This window comes from Larus michahellis, chromosome 24 (genome assembly GCF_964199755.1).
Source record: "Larus michahellis chromosome 24, bLarMic1.1, whole genome shotgun sequence".
In the NCBI taxonomy this organism is placed as follows: domain Eukaryota; kingdom Metazoa; phylum Chordata; class Aves; order Charadriiformes; family Laridae; genus Larus; species Larus michahellis.
This window is the reverse complement of record NC_133919.1, coordinates 1,160,747-1,188,295: the sequence shown is the minus strand read 5'-3', so window position 1 is coordinate 1,188,295 and position 27,549 is coordinate 1,160,747. Positions and strand designations below refer to the sequence as shown.

Sequence of the window (27,549 nt, the reverse complement as noted above, 5' to 3'; positions counted from 1 at the left end):
TAAGCACAGGGGGGAGGGAGGGGATGCTCGATAGCAATGGGAGATGGCGTAAAAATAATAAAATTCCTAATTCCTGGGTAAGCAACTGAGGTCTTGGATTTATATCGGGTTACGCCTTGCGGTATCCTGCACAGCAGCCCTCAGAAATTGCTGTTAAACAGCGGGAAAAAGTTATTTTAACATCATAAAATGTTAACACAGCATCACCTCCCGCGGCTCCCCACGGCTGGGGACAGAAAGGGCCCCCGGTCTCAGCTGAAAACTGGGGGTGGGACAACGTGGGGTTATAAATCCCTCCTGCATCACCCACACTGAGAGCGCCGGGAGCTGCGAGCGGGGACGATGCCCCGAGGACGGGCGAGCTGCTGCCCCGCGGCAACCAACGGCGAAACCAGGAACCGTACTGTATTGTACTGTATCTTGGTTTATTTTGTTTTACTTTACTTTACTTTACTTTTATTTATTTTATTTTATTTTATTTTATTTTATTTTATTTTATTTTATTTTATTTTATTATTTTATTTTATTTAAATTTATTTTACTTTTTGAAGATTTTCTGTTTAAAAGTGCCTTTTCTTCTTTATTTCAAAGCATCCCATGATTATTCCCCAGCCCTGGCAGAGCCGCACGCCCCAGCTGGCAGCAGCCAGGACGAAGCAGCCGCCTGTTTAGCACAGGGCAGGGGAGGGCAGGGGAGGGCAGGAAATCTTTATTTCAGCATCTCCAGCAGAAAACCCCGTCGGGCAGCGGGAAGAGCCTGTTGGGTGGGGAGAAGAGCCCCGCCGTTCCTGCAGGGCGTCCCATGGGACGGGTGGCTCGTCCCACCCACCTCCCGGCATCTGGGGGACGGTGGGAGCCCCACGGCGGCCGGTGCCACCCGGGAATCCGGGGAATGGATTTTTTAGGTTTCCTTCATCCATCTCCTCGTCTCCTGCAGGGAAAACACCAAACAATGTCCCCTCCGGCGACTTCCGCAGGAATCCTGCTAACATCATCTGCTCGGGCGTGAGTTATTGTTAAGGGAAGGGTCTTATTTACCGCCCGCGTTTCTTTAATTTCCCTTCAGGTTTCGCTTCCGCCGATTAAAGCTGGGAAATGACGCGATGCATCCGAGAGCTGGGGACGGCGCTGAGCTCACTCGCACCCTCGTCCTCAAGCGCAAAACCCCCGGCCGCGGTGAGAGACCCCGACTCGCAGCCTGGCGGGGCTTCAAGATGCTCAGAGCATCCCCAGGACACAGCACGAGGAGCAAGAGCCGCTTTTGCCATCCCCCTTTCTGGAAAAGCCATTATTTTTTGGCTCTCATGCTGCATTTTCCCTCGGCATCGCGCTCCCAGGCTGCTCCCTCGCTGTGGGACCTTTTACGGTTTGATTGCAGCACGTAACCTTTAATAATCTAAAAAAAAAAAAAGAAGACGTACAAGTAGAGATTGTGCAAAATAGGAATTAGGTTTTGGGAAAGGAGCATGGGATCAGAGACGGGAAAGATGTTGGTTTGGCTGCTTTTCTTGGCTGCTTGCTTTTGTGTTGCAAGGCATAAAAAGTGAGTAAGAACAAACGTAAAAGGAAAAAGCAAAACAAAACAATAGAGCTTTTTCTTTTTCCGGCCAGAAATGCAACTCAAAACCTGTGCCCGCGTTTCCCCAGTGGTCGCCAGCACCCAAGGGCCATCCCGCAGGGATGCAGGATGCTGCCGGGGATGCTCAGGCTGGACACCGCAGTGTTCGGCAGAGATTGGAGCACGGGGTTTGTTCGCCCCCTTGTATCACCTTGGAGTTAGTTTTACCCAGCTCCCTCAGCGGCATCTCCCCGCTGCAGGTATTAGGTATTATTTTTCCCAAGTTTTGTCCAGTTTTACATCTTCGCATCCCACCACAAGGAGCTGTTCTCAGCCCCAAGCCAGCAAATCCCTTTGAATTCAAACTCCAGGCTTGCAAGCCACGAAGTTTGTCGTCCAGCCCCATCCGCTCATCTCATAAAAAGCCACCACCATCCTCATAAACCTTCCTTGCCCGTTCCCTCCCCATCACTTCAAAACCAGAATATTTTAACTCTTTCACAGCTCGACATCTCCCCACACGCCTCCTGGCCGAGCTCCAGCCCCGGTGGGATTCATCCCCCCGAGCTCAGATTTCTGCTTGGGTTGAGATTTTGAGTTTTGCTGTTATTTTTGTGGGTCGAGAGGAGGGTTTGGAGAGATTCGCTTCCTGCCTGCTGGGTCGCTCGGCATTCCTCTGTGCTTAACCCTTTGCCAAGCATCTCCCCATGGGTGGGAAAAGCCCCTTCGGCAAAGCACGTCCAGCCCCCGGAGGCTGCAAACCCTTTGGGGATGTGCTTGAAAAAGTCTTCAGTTGGGTCCCCTCTTAGTCGGAAAAAATAAATAAATCTGCCTTTGGAAATCCTGGCCTTAAAATCGATGGGAATCTTCAGCTTAAAATCGACAGCAATCCTCACCTTAAAATCTATAGGAATCCTTGGCTTAAAATCTACAAGAATCCTTGGCTTGAAATTTATAGCAATGCTTGGCTTAAAATTGGTAGGAATCCTCATCTTAAAATGGACGGCAATCCTTGCCTTAAATTCAATAGGAATCCTTGCCTTAAATTCAATAGGAATCCTTGCCTTAAAATCAATAGGAATGCTTGGCTTAAAATCAATGCGAATCCTTGCCTTAAAATCAATAGGAATCCTCGGCTTAGAACTGACAGCAATCCTTGGCTTAAAATTGATGGGAATCCTTGGTTTAAAATCGTTAGCAATGCTTGGCTTAAAATTGATGGGAATCCTCGGCTTAAAATCGATGGGAATCCTTGTGTTAAAATCAGCAGGAATCCTCGGCTTAAAACCGACGGCACAGGGGTGAGGAGCGCATTCCCTGCCGCTGCTCTCCTTGGCCGGTTGCCCCGCGGGTGCCCACACCCGTCCCACCCCCAGCTGGGGGTGGGAAACCACCGGCTGCAGCCTGTGCCCCCCCTTCCCCCCCCAGGTCTCGTCTCAGCGCAGCTGTTTGCCATTAAACTCCCTCGCCCCGCTGAAAAACTCGCTTCCGTTTTCTCATCTGCAAAGGAGAGGAAACTCCCGAGCCCGCATCCCGCGGGGGCAGGCACCCAGCGAGGGGGGGGTCGGGGGTCCGTGGTGGGGGAGCATCGTCCTCTGGGCCATTTTGCTGGAGAAAATGGAAACACAGGGCTGGGAAAAGATTTTTCGGACCGGCAGGAAGCGCCTTGGGGGGTGGTGGGTGAAGACAAGGCAAGAGCGGGGTCTGCGCCTCCTCCCAAGGTGGTCCCATGTTCAACCACCCTCCTGGGAAAGGGTTCTCCGAATCTTCCTCGTTACGAATTTCTTCTTGTCCTATCTCAAAATAAAGCTCCTCTCCTACTCGTGAAGACTTTCCTTGCTCATTCTCAGTTTGCCAACACCCACCTCCTGCACCACACCCCAGAGCCCCCAGAACACACCGTCACCCATCGCCCTCAAGAGACCAGTTGGGAGAGGAAACGGTCTTGGGTGAAGTGATTTTTATTGCTGCGTAAGCAATAAAGTCACCGCGATCTCAGCACTCCCCGGCAGGAAACCCGCGGTGTCGAGCAGCCCCCACCACACATTGCCCAGGAACTGATTTTATACCTGATTTACCTCCCGCTCCTTCTATTTCCCCATCGCTTCACACCCCAGTTAACACCAGTTTCCACCAGCATCGCATCATCTCCTAAGGGAAAGCCTTCTGCGTCAGTATTGGCTCTTCCCCACAAAGCAGAAGAGCCTTTTTTTTTTTTCCTACCCATTTCTCTTCCATTTTTAGAGGAGAGAGGGAAACAAGCAGCGCCATCAGCAGGTACCAAGGCAGCACGCCCTGCGGATGCAGGAACAGAAACTGACCGCAAACACGGGGGCTCCTACAGCATCCCAACCTGGCTGTTTCTACCTAACCGCCAGGATATAAAATAAGCCTGTGACCATTTGCATTTCTTCTTACTGACGGAGAAACTGAGGCCTGGGAAGGTGAAATGAAGCCAAGAAAAAAATCCCCCAAGACTTTAAGGGAAGTCAGGAACTGAATCTGGCTCCCAGTCGTCGGCTCTGCCTTTGCCTCCCAATTGCCGCCTTCTCTAGACTAGAAGGATTTGCTATTAATAACTTCCGTTATGCTCTGCTATAACATAATCAAAACCATCCTCCCGGTATTTGCAAGTGCATCCAGCGGCACTAACCCTCCCTGGGGAGTAACTTCCCAAGATTTGCAACTCAGCCATCAGAAAAGTCCTCGTGAAGGGAAAAAATCTTCCACCGCCGGAGCGGCATGACGGGCACCGCGCATCTCCTGTCCCGCACGGGGCAACCTTGAGCCCAGCCCGACGCCGCACCCCTTGGCAAATTGCAGAAAAGCTCGTTTTTTCCCCACGGAGCGCAGAGGCTGCTCAGTCCAACCCTTGCAAGAGTCATTTCCTGCCTCCGCTGGGACGTCTCAAGAAATTCCCGAGCAGCAGTGCCTGGCCGCATCGGCGGACGACACCGAAACATAGGATGACAAACTTTTTAATTGCAGCACTCCTGGTTCTTCATTTTTTACTGGGTAAATATGTTCCTCTGTTTTTTGTGGGTTTGTTTGTTTTTTTTTTTTTCCCCCCGGCTTGCAATTTAATTTTACCGCGCTGCTGAGGGCTGGGCTGGAGTTATTTCTGCGCTGTGGCGATGCTGTGCGGCACCTGGGGTGGGGGCTCAGGGGCTGAGGGGTCTCGGGGTGTTCGCGCGGCGACGGGGGGTCAGTCGCAAAAAAACTCCACAGGAAAACACAATGCAATTAGTAAAAGTTAACGGTAAAGCGCGTGCTTGGAGAATATAGCCTGTGCTCGCAGAACATCGCGTGTGCTGGGAGAAGGGAGTCTGATAATTAATGTTTTCCATATTGCATTCAAAATAATTCGCAGTATACAGCCGGGAGCTATTAAGAGAGACAGATACAGGCACAGGGGAAAAAAAAACCAACCAAACCCCAGGATTTCCTGAAGTATTAGGTGGGCACTTAGGAGATGTGGGGAGATCGAAGTCAGGGGCAATTGAGGGAGGAAGATGATGGCACTGGCAGTGCCTGGGAGGGACGAGTGGCGAGGACCCAGCGCTGATCGGGGACGAACACACATGTCATGAGGTAGCGCTTCTGCGAACATGAGACCGCGGGCAGCCCCAGGCGAGGGGCTGATGACCAGGACCTGGCAGCTGCCTGTGGCTCTGCCGGCCCAAAACAGCCTTCCTCCCCCTCCTCCTCCTCCTCCACCGCGCCGGAGGAACAACGCCAAGCACGAAACATCACGCGAGGGGTTAAAATTGGCCGCGGAGTAGGGGGGGGATTTCCAGCTGGAAGGTCTTTGCGGCAAATCCAACTCCTCTATTATTCTTAGCCTGGCTCCAGTGTAAATACAAGAGCCAACTTGGAATAACTTTCTCAGAAAGCTTCGTGCCTGGGATAATGTGCCCGGAGAACTGGAGTTGACGCTGCTGGAGCCAAAAGGGACAGAGTATTTTTGAAGGGCGAGCGTGGGAAGCTGTGGGGGTGGAGAGACTACACCACGCAGCTCCCCATTTTGGTGCAGATTTCCCCGAAAGCTCGGGATGGGGACGGGGTGGGCTTCCCAGAGCCGGAGCGATGGATGCGCTGCGTCATCCCCCACAGAGCCCGGACTCCGACCCCGGGGCTTTGATGCCTGCACAGAAATCTTTAGGCCAAGTCACTGTTTCCAGTTTACTTCCTAATTCTGAGAGTTTTGGGATCTGGGCTTCTTGCTCAGCCAGTGCCGAGGAATTCAGGGACATGTTAGGAAAAGGTGGAAAGTTTTAGAGAGGGGTACCCGGAGCTACGGCTGGCCCTGGGCATGACCAACAGCATCATTCAAGTTATTAATGGTATAACTTACAATATTATAATTATATTATCTTATTATATGACCATATATGACTATATATGAGTATTAAATTATTAACATTATAATATTATCTTAGATTATTCTATGAGTATCTGATTATACTGTTCTATGAGTACGCAAGTACTATAATATTAATATTCCCAATTAGTCTGCTTTGTAAGACCCCGAAAAAAAGAAAACACATCGAACCTTGCATTTGGAAAAGGGAAATGAGAGACTCGATAAGACTTTGACAAGGTCATACCATTCAGAAATCTATTTATAGTGATTCAGCCCTAATGAAATGCAAGTTTCCTTTCCGAGCCTTCAGCAATTTCACAGCAAAAGGCGCATGAGAAATAAAGCAGCCGGGTCGGTGGCTGAGGAGCGGCTCAAAACACACGGAACAGAGGTTTGAGATCCACCTCTAAATAAATTTGGGGTAGGGGGTGCAGGAACGTGAGGGGGGCTGCAACCCCATTGCTGCATCTCCCTCTCCCAGCACATCTGCACCCAAAATAAAGGGAAAAAACCCACGTGGGACGAGCTCGGGTCCAGTCTGCAACGCGATAGCTTTTTGTTGTGAAGTCTCTGATTTAATTACAGGCCGGATTGCGAATCCATTACTCCCACCAGGGAACAGATTTTGCACAAATCGCCAATAAATCATTGAAACTATTCATGTGAAACCGTATCCCGCGGGCTCGACGCGAGCCTCTGCTTACGGTGCCGGACGATGAACCGCTCCTTCTTTGTGTCTTTTTAGGGAATGCTGAGACAGAAGATGAGGAGATAACAGAGTTTTTATATGACTACGCATCTCGTTTCGGTGAGAAATTCTTGCTTTTTTTGGATTTGTTTGATGCAAGTTGGACTAAGCGGGGTTGGAAAGGATGCTGGGGGGCCTCTGCTGGGCAGGGAGGTGGGGCTTTGCCCATGTAAACAAATGCGAGGGCACCGAGAAGCCACTGAATCGAGTCCTCTGCAATTACGAATAAACCCCGAGGGACACTGAGCCCCCGGACCCCCCCGGACCCCCTTTAGTGTCAACGGAGAGAAACGGGTGCCCAATATCTCCACTGACTTTAAGCAGAGCCTCTGGAGACCCTCTCAGATGAAAAACATTTATGTCTGAACCACATCAGGAACCTCCGATACAAACCTGAGTAACCCGTAGGAAATACACTCCCTAACGCCAAATGGGTCTGACCACTATAAATCAAGGGCTGCTCAGACAAGGGCGGTGTAAAACATAAAACAACATTAAAAGTAGAGTTAAAAGACATTTTTCTGGAGCCGTTCTGCCCCCAGTGGTTCTCGTCACCATCTGAAATCACGCCTTGCTGAGCTGAAAAGGTTACTGAGATGGACTAGGAGCAGAGGTAACCCCGGGAGCTGCTTCCGAGCAGAGAGATTTGCTTTGATTTCTGCAGCATCAGCAGAGTCCTGCCCTGCCCGGCGCGCTGCCGTCGCTGCTCACAAGCAAACTCAGCCCAGGCACCCTCTAAAATTCAGTTTCCAACCTACAGAATTGATGCTCAGTGTTATCTGGTGTTATTATTACAATGGCTTGCGTGGGTAAGATACTAAAATATTAAATATTAACACAGACTTATCAGGACAATGCTTTCGTTCCAGGTGATTACTTATATGCAACTGTAGATTATTACTCTGAGAACACCACGTTAATACCCACCATGTATCTGTATGAGGTGAGTTGGACTTTCTCTCTGTATTTCCGAGAACAGGGAAATTTCCTTGGCGAAACCACTGTTGCGAGAAGAAAGAAATGGATTAAAAGTGTTGATTTTAAATCACTGAACAACTTATATGAGTTTGGTCAAAGAACATGTAGCATAATACGCACAGCACAATCACATGCAATAGCTGTGATTAGTTCACCATGGACTTATTTTGCCATGATGTATCTGTTCAGAAAAGGGGAAATTCCCCGTTTTCCTAATTAAATACTACCAATCCTGTCCCAGTGAGGGATCCCGCTGGATACAAGTTATTCCTATACATCTACCCGAGCGCCATCGGGGCCCTGGGGAAGGCATTTCCCAAAGAGGAGGCCATCCCCGAGGTTTCCACGACACCCCCCCTTCGCTCAGCGACAGACACGGATGCTCCAGGGACACGGTGCCATTTCTGCCCCCAGGAGCAACCACCGGGGACAGTGAGGAAGGCAGAAGAGCTCTTCGAGGGATGAACTCTGGCCTTTAGCACATTAAAACAAGTGATTTTTGATTGATTTCTTTTCCCAGACTTTCCAGGAGTCTCATGAGTCGGTGGGATCGCCCCTCCGGTGCCACCTCCCCCTCGTCATCCTCCTCAGCCTCCTGGGTTTCCTGCTATGACCCCCCCGTGCTCCTCCTCACAAGGTACTAAAGCCCCATAGGATTTAAGCGCTCACCTAAAGCATGTCGTAAAGCCAGCAAAATTCAAATCTTTCTAAAGCAGCAACAAGCAGCGCTTTGCAGCAACTTTTCAAAACAACTTAAAAAATAATTCAGCCTTTCAGGCACCCAGCTGCAACGCTGGGGACAACCGAAAAAGCTTTCGCTCCTACTAGCGACCTGAAAAGTCATTTTAGGGTATTTTCCCAAAGTACACAAGTGGCCTCTTTGCAGAGAGCCCTCAGCGGGAGCTTCAATGGCGCGAACACCCTCTGGGTACCCCTGGCCCAAGCCAGGCCTCAGCCCCAGGCGCTTCCGCTGCTCAATCACCCAAATTCCCCTTTTTTGCAGAGGCTGAAGCTCACTGGCATCCCAGGTGCAGACGAAATCCCTGTCCTGCCACAAGCGTGGCTTGAAACACAATAGGAGGACGTGGCAACCACTTCCTCACCTTTTCCCCTCGTTTCAGACGCGATGATGGCTTTGATGAAGAAAAGAACATCGTCACTGCATTGGAAATTACATCCTCTAAACGAAGCGGTCACCTCTGTTTTTAGTGCAGTTGTGACTTTATGTACAAAGTTTTCAATAGATGGACGATGCCGTCCCGAGCCATAAAAGTTGTGCAAACACTGAAGAGCTTTGTAATGACTAGGTTCTTTCCTATTTCCTATTATTCTGTTGTAAATATGAACTCCTGCCAATAAAATCACTAACAATCAGCGTTCGGTCTCTAGCGTGAAGCCACCAACACCCTCCGGGAAAGCACGAGAGATGACAGCTCCACCCTGCCCCGAACTGGGCCAACCTGCTCCGATTCCCACCCCATTTCTCCAGGAAAACCTCAGCACTTTGGGGACCAGACGCAGATTTTGCCACATCCCATTCTGCCAGGCCACCATGTTAAATGGGGCTGGTTTAGGACAAATCCTCCACACCAGCAACCATCCGCCATGAGGTTTGTGGTGGCTGACAGCGTGGTTTCATTTGCAGTCGCTTGGTAAATAATCAGTACACACCAGCAGAGCAGGAACAACAAAAGCAAGGAACTTGCACAGTGCTTGTCCCATCAAAAGGACTTTTTAAGCATCTAAACCCATAAGCTCTAAGCTAACAGGCTGGCCAGAAACAGCAGGCAGAAGTTTTTCACTTAGGTTTTTCCAGATTTGCTCTTAATACTACTTATTTTCTAGAAACACCAGCAATATCTGCAGTGCAATGAGAAGCAGGACAAAAAGAAAAAAAGCCCCTCCAACCAATACAGTTCCCACCAGCTCCCCAGGGAGAACAAACTGCCAGAAATGGGTTTTTTTGGTCAAGAAATCTGAGTTTATAAGGCTCCTCTTGGCCCAGCTGGTGGGAAAAAAAATGCAATGCCACACTCTGTGTGTCTACGCTGCTTTTCTTTGGAGGAGTTACGGGGAAGGAGGGACAGCAAACCTGATCCAGGGGCTCCTGCATGGCCTTGGAGCTCCTGCAAGTCAACAGAGGTTGAGTCAACCCAACGGGCAGAGCTCACGGTGGTCCTGTCCGCACGGTCCCCAGGTTTGCGGAGCTTTAAACTCCCCTGAGCTCACCCTCAAAACCTCAGGCTGAAATTCCCCACCTGCCAGAGCCGGCACAACCCAAACCCACCCATCTCCTCTACACCCACGTGGCAGCGGTGCCATGGATGGTGCCACCACCAGCCAGTCCTGCCATCCCCCACCCCGGCTTGCGGCCTTATCCAGGCTCCCAACCTTGAAAAGCAGAATTATTTTATTTTCTAGGGAAGGCAAGAGGATCTGAAGCAGGGCCAGGAGCTGCTGAGGGGAGCGAGACCCAAATGTGCTCCCAGCCAGTGCCACCTCCTGGCTCCGCGCTGCTATTAAAGTTGACAAAAAACGCTGAGCTTTGCCTAGGAGAGCTCCGGAAAATAATTTCTGAATACACGGCACTGAGATTTTCAACTCTGCAATGAGGAAAAAAAAATAATTAAGGGAAAATAAAACATGTGCATGAAGCTTATAACATGCTAAGTTTATTAATAAAAAAAAATTTACTAAATTATTAGTGGCATCAATACTCAACGGTGGTGTTCCTGACACTGAGGGACAGAAAACCACAAGCCCTTTCCAAAAGCGCGAGACAAACAAAACCACAAAGAGAAGTTAAATATGAGAAGACGTATACAATAAACCCAGTTTATTTTAGAAACGCAGCTTAGTTTTATCATTTACTTCAAGCCCAGAAGAAAGGGACAAAAACTATACTCAAGTTACAGCAGTGTTTGGGAGAAGGTATGTCCTGACCTAATTACAACTAACCATGTATAGCTGGAAACGACCTCGCTGCTTTCCCGAAGCTGATATTATTCACCAAAATCTCTTTAGTTTATAAATGTTCTTTTTTCTTGCAACACTAAATGCACCTTCCCACAAGCATCGGTCCAACCCGGGGAGCTCTGACTGGGGGAAAATCCCAGGTTTTCCGTTACGGGACCTGCAGTTCTCGCACGTGATTCTAAGAGTCAGGACATTTGTATCAGTGAAACTATTAAGACTTGAAATTTTAATTCTTTTCTTTGGAAACACACACTTGCATTTCAAATAGGAAAAACAAGATCTCACCGAGAGTCCTTTCCAATGGTAAACCTTTTCCTCGGTCCGCACCCGAAGCCGGGGGTGAAGCCATCCTCGTCCGGATGCTTCCACGAGTTGCTTTCCCAAATTTCCCCCTTTTTTTCCTCACCACTTGTGCGACGCCTGCCCGACCCCGGGCTCTGCAAACGGCCGCCCAGTTTTCCCAGCAAACCTCCACGGGATAAGCCGCTTTAACACAAAGAGGATTTCCCTCCGGCTTTGAAACCTTCCCCAGTTATCGTTGGACAAGAAGTCCGAAGGTCTCTCAAGGTCTCTCTGCGCGTTTTCTAGCAGCACCTTATCGAACTCTTCGAGAATGAAACTGCCGCGCCTGCTTTAGGGCTTGTTTCTCACTCGAGGTGTTTGTGATATTGCTTTTGTACTGGGGTGGGGGGGGTTAGCAGGGACCTGGTTTCACCCCCAAAATCGCCAGCAATGCACAGGAAAACGCACACAAGGAGGGAAGAGCAGCTCAAAGCCACGGGGCCAGAGGTAACGGGTCCTGGGGTTCGTAACCCCTTTTTTAAAGACCTGTTAAGGTGAATTTGTGCAGATTTATACAATTACCGATGAGGGCTGGGACTGGTCTCCTGCATTTAGTATTTATAAGTTATTGTCTTCCCTGGGTGTCCCGCTACGGCCATCAATACCAACCTCGTGTCAGATCTTACAGCCCCGACAAGAGCAGTGTCACCGAGAACACGAACCACTTCCATCGGCATCGCATGGAGCAACAGGATCTGAAATAAAAAAGCATAATTCCCCTTTCATGCCTCATCTCTCCCACTTATGGCACGGCTCCCAGACTGCCATTTCCCTTTGAAGACCACCCGAGCGTCTTTTGGAGAAAGCACTTCAGTATCAGCCATTCCAACTCCAGACGAAGCGCTGCTCTGCCCTTAGCACCACAAGCAGTGTTGCAGCGGGTTCTCCCCTCCAGCAAAACCACCCCTTATTTTTCCTACATCAGCGGGTGACTTTTTCTATTCGAGACTCCCCTAAAATAAAATACCTTCCAGGCCAAATATAGCACCAAATTGGCAAGATTCAGTCTTTTTGACCCCATTTTTAACCCCTTCTGAAATAAGCAGAGAAGCAGGCTGGCTGAACTCTCACTATCTGAACGTCAAACAGGAAATATTTTCTCTGCTCAGTTTATACAAAGCAGAATAGACCAGCAGAGATTCCCATGATGGCTTTTTTTGTTGTTTTGTTTTGGGTTTTTTTTTTTTTTTTTGTTTTTGTTCTGCCACTGAGTTGCCAAAATGTCTCCAGCTATTTGTGTCTCAAAGTTAAAAGAATCAACATATAAATATTTGGAATAGCTTGTCTAGGAGGGACTAACACTTCCAGCCTGGCAAAGCACTCCTGCCTGTACTCAGCATTAAGGATGTTAGTGGCTTATGGGCATGATTCAGCGGCCGCGGCGCGGCTGGAGATCAGCGTCTTCCAGGACCAAAGCTTTAAATATAGAAATATTATTTAATTTTAAATAGCAAAAAAAGTTTTACACGTTTCCGGGTGTATATAAACCATATATACCCACCCAGAGGTGCCTCGAAACTAAAGGATTACGCTAGTACGTAGCTGTTTGCTTGTGCATCCTACCTCCCCTATACATCCTGTACGTTTGCAAAGCTTTTTTCACGCGTGTTAACACAAAATAATGCAAATTAGCAGCAATAACGGCAGCTTTTTCTCAGTCACAGGGGGCTGCAGGAAGCCCGGACCGAGGTTTGGCCAGACCTGGTTAAGACCCAGTGGGTTTCACCCGCGGTTTTGCTTTGGTGTCACGTTGTCCCCTGCATGTTTCCCTATTCGAGGAGTGTTTACATCCTTTATTTGTGGCTTTTTTTGTGATTTTATCACCTCGGCACAACCAGGCAGGCAAACCTCTGCACAACCACTCGTGCAGCACCCCAGATGCGGTGCAATTCCTGCCCCCAACGCAACCAGGCATGCAAAATCCCACGTGCAAAAACTTGTCTGCCATTCCCCATGCAACGAGACGCAGAAAAACTGGGTGCACGCTCCCGCCGTGCCTGGCCCACCACGCAGCTCGCCACGTGGGACCCCGAGGTCCCACCTGCACCTTGCCCCTGCAACAAGGCTTGCAACTCCCCCCGCAAAGCGGTGCCGGGAGCCTCATCACCGGGCAAAAACAGGGGCGCAAACCCCCCAAGCAGCCCGCCCCCGTGCAATGGAGCATGCAATCCCCCACCTGCAGGCCCCATGGGGGGAAACAGGGGTGCAAACCCCCACCACCAGCCCACTCCGGGGCAGTGGGGCATGCAACCCCCCACCTGTAGCCCTCCTGTCCCCTGTCGGGGGAAGCAGGGGGCACAAACCCCGACGAGCAGCCCACCCTAGTGCAATGGGGCATGCAAAGCCCCAGCTGCAGTGCCCCGGGGGAGGAACCAGGGGGTGCAAACCCTCGTGAGCAGCCCACCCCAGGACCATTGTGGCCTGCAAACCCCCCCAAGCAGCCCCCCACCCCCCGTGGAGGGTGCAACCCCCCCCAAGCAGCTCACCCCAGTGCAAGGGGGCCTGCGAACCACCGCCGCCTCCCCGAAGCTCTCCCAGGGGCATACAGGAGGGCGCAGCAGGGCACGCAGGCCCCTCCCCCGGGTAACCGGTCACGCAGCCTCCCACGGGCAGCCCCCACCCCACGCAAGCACCCGTGCAGGACGCCACGTGCAAGCCGCCGCTTGCAGCATCGGCCTCCGCCCCCCCGCCCTGTAACCCCCCCCCGCTCCGTGCAAAATCCGCCTCCCGCCGTGGGACCCCCCGCCGTGGGAACCCCCACGCGTGACCGCCCCGCCGCCACGTGCATCGGCGGGGCGCGCGCGCTCCCGCCGCGCCGCTCCCGCCCGCGCGCACAAAGACGAGCTCCGCCCCCTTTCCCCGCCCTTATAAGGCAGTGCCGCCAGGACGGGCAGCTCGGCCAGCCAATCGCCCGCCCCCCCCCGCGGCGCGGCGGGGCCAATGAGCGGCGCGGCGGTGCGGAGGAAGCCCCGCCCCGGGGCGGGGCCGTGGCGGCGGGAGGGGGCGCCATGCGCCATGTCATGGACGCTCAGTGTGCGGGCGGCCATTGACGGGGCCGGAGCTGCGCGGCTGCCCGCGGCGTTCCCTTCCCCGCTCCCGCTTCCCTCCCGCTTCCCTCCCGGCGGCGGCGGCCGCCGCCCCGGCACCGGCAGCGACCCCCGCGGCGGCTTGGCCGCCCTCCCTCGCCACTGCGGAGCCGCGGGAGGGGGGCGGCGATGGAGATGAAGAAGCGCATCACTCTGGAGTTGAGGAACCGGGCCCCTGAGAAGGTGAGGGGCGGCGGGGCGGCGGGCCGCGCTCCCGCCCCCGCACCGGGCCGCCGCCTCGGCCCGAGCGGGGCCGCCGCGAATCTGGGTCAGCCGGTGGCGCAGGAGCCCCGCGGGGCGCGGGCGGCGCTTCCGGGCCCCGGGGCGGGGGGCGGTGGGACCGGCGGCCCCCCCTCGTCCCGCGTCCCTCCCTCCGCCCCACCGTGGCCGGCGGCGGGGCGCGGGCGGCCCCCCCGGTCCCCCCGCCGGTAATCCCCTCCCTGCTGCCGGCTGCCTCCAACTTGCGAGCGCGGCGGGAGTAAACAGGTCACGGTGGCGGCGGGTCCGGCCCCGACCCTTCCACGCCTCCCGCTTTTATTTAATTATTTTTTTTTTTTTTTTTTAAATTAACCTTGTTCCTTTCCCAGGGGGCGTGGGGGGGGAGGTCATGCCCACCCGGTTAAGGAGAGCGGTGTCCTCCCGCCGCCAACTTCCCCGTTTCTCGAGAAAAATGCAAAAAAAAAAAAAAAAGAAAAAGCTGGAAATTTGGGGTCTGGCGTGGCCGATCCTTTCCCGTGCCCTCCACCCCCCCGCACACCCCGGGGGTGGGGGCCGCCCCCTTCCCCGGAGCAGAACCTCTCACTCGCCCCGGGAGTAAAGTCCGGCTGCGTCGATACTGACCCGGCCCGCGGGGGATTTGGGGCAAAAAGTGCCTAAAAGTGTTGGTTGAATGCAATTTCCGCGAGTTTCTGGGTGGCACGTACCTGCGCGGGCCCCCCCGCGGCTCCCCCCGGCCAAGGCGTGAAGGTCCCTTCTCGGCTCCAAAACTTTCTGCTGCTTTGGAGGCATCTTTTCTGGTAGAAAAAAAACAAAAAACAATAAAACAATAGTGAGGCTTTACATGACGCTGGTTGTCCTGGTTTGAGGTAGAACAAAACCAATTTATTTCTTTTTTTCAGTAATTTTAACTTTTCTGTTAATTCTCTTTTACTCTGAAATTGCAGCATTTTTTTCAGGGAGCGCAGTGAGTTAGAGGAGACTTAACTGAAAAGTAAAATTACGCTGCTTGGGCGCTTCTTAAAATGTTATTATTTAAAAGTGTACGGGGGAAGGAAGAGTCGCCTTATTAATGTCCTTTCTGATGAGTGGGATGTTCCACTGTAGATAAAATAATTTAAAATTAATTGGCTGCTCTCCTTGTTACCGCTTCTCAAAGTATGCGACCTGTATCGATTATCGAGTCGTTTTAGTGGCTTTGGCATGAGGAAATTATTTAATTGGTCTTAATTAACCTGCAGGACTCCCTGCTAAAATAATCTGGAGCCAGAAGGTTTAGGGTTCAGGAAGAAATTGGATGTTTTTTATAGGCTTGAATATGCAGAATGAAATTAGCAGACTGTAGAAACAAGTTAGCGGTTCACTTGTGCCCTGGCTGCGGTGGCACCATCGGAAGCTATAAAAGTGTCCGTCAGTAAAGTTTGGGGTTAGATGGCAGGTTTTGCAGAATTTGAAGCATGCTGAGAGGAAGGGAAGCTGTCACATACTTTTATTTTTTTAAATAGGCGGGTGTCGGTGATTTTGGACCACAAGCCTAGTCTAAATTTAAACCAAACACCAACGGATATTTAACAGTCACAAGTTGTGGTTTAGATGAAGTATGTGGTTTTCTTGGTGCTCGTTAAGCTGACGAGTGGCTTGCTGTCCTCTTCAAAGGTGACGGAGTTGGTGCTCGACAACTGCCGATCCAGCAACGGCGAAATCGAAGGGCTGAACGATTCATTCAAAGAACTCGAGTTCCTTAGCATGGCCAACGTAGAGCTGACGTCGCTGGCCAAGCTTCCCACATTGAGTAAGCTCCGAAAGGTACGTCCCCCTTGCCCGCCGGTGCTTGGAGAAGTCACAAGTCATGGGTGATGACCTGTGGTTGTGCCTTTGGGTTGACCTGGTGTGGGGCTGATGGTGCGTTGGGAGATGGCGGGCTGGGAAGCCATGCCATGGCCCAGCTACCTCTTTATTTCTTAAGATTTGAAATTTTTGGGGGTATCTCTACTTAATTACGGCCAAATTGGGCTTCGCCAACGACTCCGAAGGCAGGAAATGCTTGGGTGTGAAGGTTGGACGTCTCTTGTGGAGCGCCGGTGGTGGATAACAGGCCGTTGGGTTGTCCCTTAGCCAGTGACATTGAGGGACTGGTTTATTGGTAACTTGGCCGTGCTGGCTTAATGGTGAGACTCGATGATCTTAAAGGTCTCCTCCAGCCTAGACCATCTTAAATGTCTCTTCCAACCTAAACGATTCTGTGATTCTAAGTTGCACATCGCTGGCAGAGTAAAGGCTTGCAGTGAATCCCAGTATTGCGTATTCTACTAACTTAAAATTTAGGTATTCGAACCCATGAGATTTTAAGGAATATTTATAATTCTTAAAGTAAACTCGAAGGAACTTTTTGACAGCCAAAGCGATAACACAACTATTCCTTGTTAACTTGGGGTACTCTTCAGAAGCTTTCAGCTTTGTGATTAAGCTGGCCAGTTAGAGGGAGAACCATTAAAAACTGTGTGGGTCTGGATCTAATGGTAAGAAGCCAACCATTCAAATACTTCATTTGCTTTCTCTATAATAGTTGGAGTTGAGCGACAACATCATTTCAGGAGGCCTGGAGGTCCTTGCAGAAAGGTGTCCAAATCTCACATATCTAAATCTAAGTGGCAACAAAATCAAAGATCTTGGCACTGTGGAAGCTCTTGTAAGTACGAAGTGAGAGGGGCTAATGGAAAATTTAAATCTAATAAATACTCTTTATTTTTATCAAGAACAAATGCATTTTTTTTTTTTTGCAATGGAATGGTATAAACATAGCTGTAAGGGCTGTGTTTGAGCAGATTTTCCAAGCACAAATGGGGGGTTTGAACTAGTACGATGCAAGAAATCAAGGACAAAGATACAGTGTGATATGTTCTAGCTGCCTATATTCCCTTTCAGCTGAAAGGCGTGAGAGACGAAATTTACCTGTCTTGTGTTCTATATAGTTCCTATATATTGGATACTGCAGTGGTTTAGGTTTGTCAGTAATTCCACTTGGCCCCGACTTGATTAACTCAGTGTCACGGTTATTAGAGACAGCGCTTGTAAATGTACTGCTGCAAAATCCCTTCTGTGTTGGTAGTGGGATGGACTGAATAAGAGATTTTTGAGCTTCTGTTTTGTCTTTGAAAGAAAAGTAGCCAAGTTATGTCTTGCTAATCCTCTTGTGTTCATTTGTTAAGGTACAGTTTGTCTAATAAGCATCTGCCTTAAGCTTTCGTTAAACTGTGCGGTGACTGGGGGGGTGTTCAGTTGGGAGCAAACCTGGAAAGCACCAGGAGCAGGTCATGTAAATGCAGGAGGAAGCTGCCAGCGCCTCTCGCCACCTCATCTGTGCACCCAGTTTTCTAGCTGATTATTTTAATTTTTTTTAGGACTTTGATATCGACTGCATATTTTTTAAACTGCTCGTAAAGATTCTTCATCTACTTTAATGGTGCTGTGACCGAGCAGTTAGTAGAGCAAGTAAAGCTGTTACAGCGCTCTATAGAAGAAGCACGTTTATTTGGATGCTAGGTGCTTGCCAAGGCAGGCAGGTGGCTCCTTCTGTAGTGTGTAAGGTTTGAAAGGTGAGAAAAATCACCATCGGCTTTCTCGTCTTTATTGTTCAGAAGGCAAATTCTGCAGTGGGGTTATAAATCCTACCAAGTGCCCCTTGCTTGCTCCTCGCAAGATATGCCTGTAATTAAATTAGTCAGACTGTTTACGAAAAGGCTGCTGGAGTTGTTAAGTTTTTGCCCGGGATGGAAGACAAATTGACTGTGCCAACAAAAAGCAAAGCCAAATGTGTGTTGTGCGGTTGGTGCGCAGTGGCCTGGTGCTTGGAGGATGTGTGGGGCGTGCAGCGAACACACTGTGGAGTTGGTCTGCAAAAGCGCTTCCACTAGGAGTTCTCACTACTTTTTGACCTGGAAACCTTTTTGACTGAAGTTTGCATTTAATGGGGAGCAAAATAACTGAATAGAAAAGAAGGGACAGGGACAAAATAAACTCTGTAGCTGGCTATATGGTTACCTGTATTTCAGCCGTGACTGCACTGTAACTTGAAGTACTGTGTCAAGAAATGGGGGGGTGAAAAACAACACCCTTTTCATTTATTTTCAGCAAAATCTCAAAAACTTGAAGAGCCTTGACCTGTTCAACTGTGAGATTACAAACCTCGAGGATTACAGAGACAGCATTTTTGAGCTGCTTCAGCAAATCACGTACCTAGATGGATTTGATCAGGAGGATAATGAGGCACCGGACTCAGAAGATGATGATGATGAAGGTAACTTCCTGGAATAAGCTGTGGACAGAACTAGCATGCCGTAATAAAGATGTGAATGCGGTGGCGGGTACAGGGACTTCTTCTGTGCTCTTGTTTTTAAAGTGCAGACTTCTAGAACTGGGTTGGTAGTAACATACTGATACAGAAGGAAAACTCCCGTCACAGGTTTGGAGTCTTCTTGCTGGAGCCTTCTAAGTTTAAGGAAATTTGACTAAAGATAATGGTACAAAGATAGAAATATTCTCAAAATAAGTTGTTGCCAGTAGTAAAGCACTTCGGCACTACTGAATGATGCAAAGTGAGGGGACAAACACATTATTTTGCATGAAAAACTAAATTTAACTGGTTTTTTTTTGTAATGGCTTCAGTCCCGTGCTCAAGTATGATATAATTTTTTGTTCAAAAAATGTATATAGTTCTTCTGACTTGACCTCAGTTGTAGTCATCAATGAGGCTATTCCTGCATCTTTTTCCATTGTTACCCGATTGAAAACGAAGCCCGTAGATGTAGGTCTGTCAGTGTGGGGCTACAAAGTCTGGGCTGATGTGGTCGCAGGAACAGGACGCTTGCTCGTCTTTAAATGTACTCGGCTGAACAGATGACTGACACGCTCAAAGCTGTTAAGGAAAAAAAAAACCACCCAAAATATGTTAGCAAATATGATGGGCTGCTGTTGTGATGCAGCGGCTTATGCTTGTCTGTGTTCTAAATATCCACCCAAATAACCAGTGAGATTCAGGCTGTAGCTGTTTATGATGGAGGTTTCTCAGTGTTTTCTTTATGACTTAAACGAGGAGCTGGGAGCTGCCGCTGCTGGGTGCTGGGTCGTGGCTCTCAAGGGGCTGCTGACGAGCACTTGGACACATTGGAGTTTGGAAGCTTGTGTTTAAAAGAACTGAACGAAGGCTGAATAGTCGGTACTTAGAATGTGACTATAAGCCCAGTATTTAAAAACAGGTTAATAGATTATTAACTTGAAAATGAATTTAAGTGTTAAATCACCTTCTCATTTCTTGTAATTTGCTTAACGGAAACTGTGAAAGTGGTTGTATGCTCCAGACAGAGAAATTAAATGAGAGAACATCTCTTTGTAAGCGCAGCTGTTTCATAGTCACTAGGAAGTGATTAAATAACAGATACAGGTAATATGTTAAGATGGTTTTGCCTTTAAATATTTTAGGGTTTGAGTCTATAGAGAAGCCTCCCGTCCCCTTCCACTAACTTTCAGCTCCTTCGCAGGAGTTTGCATTCATAGCTGCTTCAGGCATTGCGAATTTTGCCTGAGACTTGTGACATGAAAGCATTGGTAGCCTTTCTTCAGGGGAAAAAATTATAAAGATTAACTTCATTAAAATCATACTTGTTTCCCAAGTGTTGCCTGCATTTAAAAAAAAAAAATAAAAACCCCCAAACCCTTCTGCAAAAAAAGTTACAACTAGCTTGACCTGACATATACAAACTTGCATGAGGAGGAATTAATGAAACTGAATTTTAGCATATCTGTGTAAGTGCATCCTTCATTTCAGAAGGAGATGAAGATGATGATGATGAAGATGAGGATGAAGCTGGTCCTCCAGGAGAATATGAAGAGGAAGATGACGAAGATGACGGAGGTTCAGATTTGGGGGAAGGTGAAGAGGAGGAGGAAGTTGGTCTCTCATACCTGATGAAAGAAGAGATTCAGGTAAAGTTCGTAAATTCTGCCAAATCCAAGAGATTAAGAAAAACTGCCTACAGACCTCTGTGTTAATTGAACCATGCAGACACAGAGTATACATATGCAGTGAGACATTTTAGAGAAAATGCTGCCGTCGCTGAAATACAAAGTGTTGACTGGAACGGGAGCGGTGGCTGTCAGCTGGGAGGATGCTCCTGGCTGACTTCCAAGGCTTGGTTCACTTTTATCCCACCCCTGAACGTTGCAGGATGGTAAAGCCTCTTTATTCTCTGTTAAAGAAGCCGTTCTCCCCAGCGTTTTGAAACTGCGCTACTACCAACTAAATTGTTAGAATAGAAATACATATTAAGTAGAATAAATTAATTTCTTTTGGAAAACCAAAGAAAATACCCTGTCTTTGTGAAAGAAGAGAATGAAGTAGCAACAAGTTACTGGTACTTCAAGAACAATGAAACAAAGGAAAAGTCCGTGTTTTTGCTGTAACAAATCCTAGGGTTTTTTACCATGCGCTCAGTTGATAATGTTCTTAGTGGTGGTGTGAAGAGCTGTGGAAAATAGCCTACAGGATCTTTCAGGTAGCAAAAAAGCAAATAGGAGGAGTATTAAGAAAATAGGCACGTTTTACGAGGTTATGAATAGATTCTTGTAGCTATAAACTGGTCATGCCTAAATGCTTCTTGGACAGAGTAAAACCCAGGAGTCTTAACTCGGTGCTCTTTTTCGGGTTTCAGAGGGAGAAGGTGTCTGGCGTGGATTTTGTGCACAAGGCTGTGTGAGCAGCTCGCACGTTTCAGCTCAGACAAACCCTGTTGACATCGCTTCCACTGCTTTTACTTTTGATAAGAGTTTACATCCCATCAGCTGCATTTCACAGAAAACCTTGAGTTAAACTCTTTGGTGTTCTTCATTTTGGTCTTGTAACTAGCGCTCATATGACTTGCTTAAAATGTAACATCGTTCCTGCCTTAATACCCTTACAGTTGATGGCTGTAACACAAGTAATGAAGCTAAAACTAACTAAATCTGTTTTGAAGCCAAGACCTCAGAGAGTTCTTTGGAAAATGAACAATATGTGACTAGGAAGAATATCAGGAATTAATCTTGTGTGGTCGTTAGTTTATGTATATGCTCTGCTCGTTAGGTGGCTAGGAATTGTCACACACAGCTGTGACAATATTAGAGGAGTTCAGAACCATGGCGCAACAAAACCAGATACTGAGTTTGTATTTTGCATTCATTTAAGTTTTCACATTTTCACTTGTTACATTGCCCTATGGGTAAAATTGGATACAGCAGATGGATATAAAAATAAGACTTCAGTTTGTCTTCAAGGCTTGACGTGGTGCCAGTAGGGTAGAGATCTTGCACCACTGTTTAATTTTCTGGGGCTGCTGATTGTTAATTGGTTTACATTTTTCAGCTATCAGCTTTAAAAAAAAACAAGGAGAAATAATCCCAACAACTTAATTCATTTGCCATAGAAACAATGATTTTGTGAAGATACTAACTGTTCTGCTTCCTTGTCCTTTAATGACAGCGGGTTAAGAGGAGAACTGAAGCTGTTTGTCATTTCTCTTTGCTGTCATGGCTTCTTCAGTTAATTTTGCAATAACTTACTCTTGAACTGGCGTAAGGTAGTGATAAGTGGGAAAAACAAAGAAACGAGAATTACCGGGCCAGATAATGCACTGGCTGGGGTGATTAAACGTTCCGCGGTCCGTTTGGCTGCCTGACCTTGCACAGATGTCCTGTAGCAAAAAGTAAATGTGGAATGTGACCTCTGAACAGAGTGAGAGGGATTTTCTGAAAGTTCTGCTCGGGATCAGCATGTAAGCAAAACTTAAATGGCAATTTTAAAAGTATTTCACAACTTTTGTAAAGGATGAAGATGATGATGATGACTATGTTGAAGAAGGAGGTGATGAGGAGGAAGAAGGTAAGTTCTCAAGTTACTAAAATTGTGACTAAAACAATAGATTTTTTTTGTTATAATTCTCTAACTTTGCAAGTTTGGGACGTGTGCTTTAACGGTATAAATCACTCCTTGGCTGGTCTGTTTCTGAAGGTATGTGAGGTATTTTAGGATCGGTTTAAGCAAGAGCTCGAGCAGGTAGTAAAATAGCTGTGCAGTATTTGGTATTTTTTTTTTTTTGTCTGCCCACTTGTGAGATAAAGAAGAAATGAGAGTTTTCAAAGTCTCTGGTTGAAGCGGTTTTCTAAAATGAAAGATACTGCATCTCCTACACAGTTAGAAGTTTTGATGTTCCAACATGGAGAGGAGAGGGACTCTTCCTTATACCTTGCAAATGTTATTTACATGTGTTTAAAATGCCTTGTTTCACGCACCAGCGGCTCCAGTGGCAAAGCCCTGGCAGCAGCAGGAGCTGCTGTATCTTTTCCCTTTGTCAAGCTGAAAGTGGCTTCTCCAGTAGAACTTTCTTCAGAGGCAAACTTGACCCGGTATCCTGTCTAACGGCTTAGCTAGTGAGCCTAATCGGATTTTTTCTATCTACTCTTTTTATCAATGGCTGGAACTTCTTCGTTTTGTAAATTAGTATTTTAATGTCAAACACATGCTTAATAGTTCAAAAGCTTGCAAAATAAAAAAAGCCGGTGTGTGTGGTTCATCCTGCTTTAAGACGGCACAGCGTACCGAGTGTCTAGAACTGATACGGAAGAAGCGGCCTTTTTGCAGGCTGATGCTGTTCCTTTGGTATTTTTTCATAAAATAACTTCTTGTTTTATCTTTTTCTGATATTTTAAAAAGGATCTGCAAGAAGTTAAACAGGACAAACAAATCACTCAATTCTTTTTTTGCACCTTGTTTGAGTTTCCCAGGCGTTCAGGGTAGGGACCAGCCTTATGTTCGATGCTCCTTCTCCGTTCTGGGCTGCTGGAGCAGAAGTCGCGCTCTCAGCAGAAGGCTTATTCTTGGGTCTTGTGCAGAAATCGGGGCACTCTGGTTTGTGGGTGGCTTAGTTGTATGCATCTGTGTGACCCCAGCGGTAAGATGGAGACACTGTATAGGAGTTCCCTGTTACTACCAGTCAGCAGCTGCTAAAGGCCCTTTAAAGAATTCTCAAGCTTAATCTTACAATTAGCTGGCTTTCCCTCTGTGCGTTTCTTGCTATGAGGCTCTCCCAGAACTTCACTTTTCGAATGGTTGGGAACTCTGTCCTCATCTTTGAACTATCCCTGGCAGCAAAGTTCTGTATTAATCCTGAAGTCTGTGTAAACTGCAGACAAATTGTAGAATTTCTCACCAGACTAGTCCCCATCTCATCTGTACGCTTGGCTTAATGCAGCAGTTCGTGGAGATCTATCTAGTGCTTGAAAAAACTGAAATTATGAAGGAGTAATGCTAATTCTTTGCTCCTTAAAAATGCAGTCTTTGAATCTATTAAGACAACAAAGCAGGCGGTCAGGATGGCTAATTAGCCAGGAAATGACTGCTGGAAAACAAATCTATTAGATTTAAGAAAATTGCATTTCAGGATTTCACCACAAGAGCGCATAGTCCACTGACTGAATTAAGCATATTTCTAAGAATAAGCTCAAAGGTGTTTATGCAAGATGCTTGTATCAGTTTGTCATTGGGGAGAGAGCGGAGCACGTTTCGCTTGGTATCTGCAGAAACTGCTGGGTTTCGGGCAGGGTGTGTGCCATTTCTAACAACTAAAGTTAGGGAGATGGCACAAAAGCATTTCCATTTTAGTTCTCAAATACAGGTTAATAGAAAATCTTTTTTTATAAATCTACTTCATATCAGTAATTGCTGTACGGAACATCACATGCTTAGCTTGAACTTAGTTTAATGTGGCCTGTATGAATTATGCAGTGGAATGTAAACTGATCTTTTTTTTTTTTGAGAGCCATAAGCAACACAGATGTTATAGCAGTGAATGCATTAACTACAAACAAACAGTAATCTATTTACATTACCTTTTCTGCAAGTCTAACATGATGTTTATGATGTCTGAGCAGAACCTAATGAGCTGTCTGCATACCTCTCTTCCTTAGCAGAGGGCATTCGAGGGGAGAAGAGGAAACGAGACCCTGAAGACGAAGGCGAGGAAGAGGATGATTAATTTGTTATAGACACAAGTAGGACCAGACTCTTAAGTTACAGAATACGCAATAGTGATTATGCAGATCTGTATGTCTCCATGTACCATAGATGTCCCTACAGAAGATAATATGTTAACTTTTTATAGGAGAAGTGTGGTTTTACTATTCTTGCCCTTTTTATCATTCCAAATAAGATATAATAGCCTGTTAGTGAACCTATATGTAGGAAACAATTTTCAGCCCTATAATTACTGAAGCCATTGTCAAGTTTTTCCCCCTAGACTTTTATTTGGAGCTCTTTAATTTCATACAAGCTTGCTGTGTTGGTCATCGTTAGCCCAGAGTCAAAATACCCTTTTCACATGGGTTTAATATTGTGAATTTCCTTCAAGTTTTTTAAGTTTTTATACTTAAAAAGCTGAACTCAAAAATGCTATATGGCAAATTCTAGTCTCCCTTCAATGAGGTGTTGACTGGAGTCTGAGTTTACCAGGGATTCTATTTGAAATCGACAACTAGATTACACCTTCATTTCAGCTTTTTAAAAGGTGACTCCTGTAATATTTTTTTTATGTCTTCTATCCGTTTTGTGTGTTACATGGTAAAGCCTAAGTGGGTTTCAGAAGATCTTTTTCTTTTCCTGCTTGTTCAGATGGTCAGTGTTTGCTGGAGTATTCACTAGATACCTTCAAGAAAGTATCTTGGCAAACTGAAAGGTTGTAACCTGTAAATTTTCTCAAAAACACATAGTCATTGCAGGTATTAACAAAAGCAAATAATCTGTAGTTGTAAAACATTTCGCTAGAAGTCTGTGTTAAACTTTCACTCGCTTCGCTCTTGCATTGTCATTTTGGGAATTCTGCAACAATCATGGTGTTTGGCTATAAAATACATGCATTTCTAATGCAGAAGTTAACGGGTAACTCCTTCAAGCATGTTTTGTTTTGTTTTTTTTTTCAAACACCCTCCCCCCTCCCCCTTTATAGAATCGTTGAAGGGGGAAAGATGAGCAGAAGTTAGTCTTTCTTCCCAGGTCACCTTTTAAATTTTTAAAATCTGGTCATAGGCAAAACATTCGAGTTCGTGTATAATACTAGTTAATAGTTTAGGGTTTTTTATATTGAATGGCTGCAGAAACTTGTTCCATTGCGTACAGTGGGTGGCAAGTACAGGAGACATGCAGACAAGCTTTTTTCTAGCAGCCTGATTGTGACCAGCAGGTCTTTAATAATTCTGCCCCACTGGATTCATGTTCTCTATTTGAGCCACTGCGAAACAAGTTCAGACGTAGAGCGTTCCTCTTTCAGCCATGATATGGACTTAAAACAGTAGTCATGATATGAAACTAATTTACATTGTTTCACGTAGGTACTGAACCAAATATCACACACAGCTTTATTCAAGAGACTTATTTTTATATCTGTCTTGGCTGACAATAGCTGCCATTAAACTGGGGGAGACACCGAGGGTGGGGAAGAGGGAGATTCCTGGACCTAAGGGAGAGTCAGTCACCCATAGATCGGTTACCTGTGAATATTTAATAGGTATTTCACACACTAGCAGACTTTAAATGTGACTTCCAACTCTTAAATCTCAGATACTGCAGGGTTGAAATTCTGCAAAGCCCAATTTCTTGTGTGTGTGGTTTTTCCCCTGCCCCGAATAGAGCCTTAAATCATAGTTTCTCATGTAGCTGTAAAGCATAGCCAGCCATTAAAGGCATCTGAACGAGATGAGTCAGGCAGACGGCAATATACTTGGAAATGAACTGACTAAATGGGTTTTGCATTTTTTTTAATGAATATCTGTAAAGACACTAGAAAAGTAGTGGTAAAACTACATTTGCAACCACAATCTAAGCTCCTGTGTTTGTGTATGAATACTGAATGACTAGAAACCTTAGGTAAGTGCACATCCTATCTTGTCGTGGAGGCTCTGTGTTCAAGGCAGTTGCTTCATGCTCAGCTTTGAGATAGAAAAGTGTGTTTTCCCATCTTTTTGCCTTTTTTTTTTTTTTTTAGTCTCAGCGAATGATTGAAATCTCTTATTTATAAGCATGTACTCTAAAGTACCTCGTTGTCAGGGTTTTCCTTAACTGTCTCTTACTGATGCATACAAAATTAGTTATAAATGGAAAAATTCTATTTTAATGGATTAAAATTATTTGAGTACCAGGCTTGTTTCAGTAAGCGAGTCCAATTTTAGCATTGGATGAGCTAATTGGACAGAAGAGGATAAACTCAGAAGGGGTTAGCAGACCTGCCCTAGGATAGGCAGATTTAACACTTCTAACAACAACTTGCAGGGTTGTGCATCAGCCGCTACATCTAAAAATCTGAGTCTCACACAAAACTTCTAAGTAACTTTGTCTTTTCCTCAGTGTCACCATCTAAGTATAGTTTTGTATTTGTCAGCTTGGCATGCAATTAAACAGCATAGCATTTTTTTAAAATAAGTAATACAGAGCCTCCAGATAACTTTTGAAACTTTTTTGCTTGGTGGGTGGTCTTTTCATGCAAATATGTAAGGGTGGGTTTTATATTTTGTAGAGGTTTTGTCCTATTTTAATGCTCTTTGTATGGCAGTATGTATATAGTGTGTTTCGGTTCCTTATCAAACTCTTTCCTTAAACTTTGGAGTAACTGATTTTGTGCAACTGTGTTTTGAATAAAGCCATGACAGTGTTAAATTAAAGAAAACAACCCTGCAGCACTCTTCTGATAATTTTTAGTTGTAACAAAACATGTTTCCTCCCCACATGTGCTGTAAATTTTAAATTAAAAAGTTTTCAAACCGAATTATTTCAAATAAATTGAGACTATTGTATTGGATTACTTCTTTTAGTGTGTGCAGCTGTGGAGAATGTGCTATTTCTTCAGGAATGGAGTAACAGGTAATTGTTCAGCCCTGTTACATTTTGTTACTGGGGAAACCTGTGCATCTTTCTGGGGCTAGAACTTGGATTTTATGGTCCTCTAGTTCTTGGTCACATTGTCACTGTCGAGGAAGGATGCTATGGAAAACCTAAAGGGATGTCTGGATTTCCAGATGAGTTCAATGTAGAAACAGTGTTGGAGCTGACAGGGCTTTTGGAAGGCAATACCATTTGCTAGGCAAGTCTGGTTGAGTGTTTAGAAACGAAAATGACAATCAAGAGCCTGGTTATATTTTGCTTTTCATATAAATGCTGACATAAGTGCCCGACAGCCTGAGCTGCAAGTCTAATGCTGTCCTTTTA

At 46.8% G+C, this 27,549-nt stretch overlaps 1 protein-coding gene and 1 long non-coding RNA gene across 4 annotated transcripts; one reads left to right on the top strand and one right to left on the bottom strand.

Moving 5' to 3' along the window:
• Positions 1-688: 688 nt before the first annotated feature.
• Positions 689-13,504, bottom strand: LOC141734727 (uncharacterized). Its single transcript, XR_012584575.1, has 4 exons — positions 13,452-13,504; positions 11,575-11,660; positions 7,597-7,670; positions 689-1,396 (listed from the first exon to the last, which is right to left on the bottom strand). It is a non-coding gene; the product is annotated as an uncharacterized LOC141734727 (long non-coding RNA).
• A 432-nt stretch (positions 13,505-13,936) lies between these two features.
• ANP32E (acidic nuclear phosphoprotein 32 family member E) lies at positions 13,937-27,142 on the top strand. Of its 3 annotated transcripts, none has more exons than XM_074566445.1 (7): positions 13,937-14,234; positions 15,924-16,073; positions 16,834-16,956; positions 18,399-18,564; positions 20,095-20,249; positions 22,125-22,179; positions 24,264-27,142. In XM_074566445.1, exons 1-7 carry the CDS (start codon positions 14,181-14,183, stop codon positions 24,329-24,331), a joined length of 771 nt encoding a protein of 256 aa, XP_074422546.1. In that variant the 5' UTR covers positions 13,937-14,180; the 3' UTR covers positions 24,332-27,142. The 3 variants fall into 3 exon arrangements, with proteins under 3 accessions (XP_074422546.1, XP_074422547.1, XP_074422545.1); XM_074566446.1 differs by having other exon boundaries at positions 20,092-20,249; positions 24,267-27,142; XM_074566444.1 differs by having other exon boundaries at positions 20,092-20,249.
• The last annotated feature ends 407 nt before the right edge of the window (positions 27,143-27,549 follow it).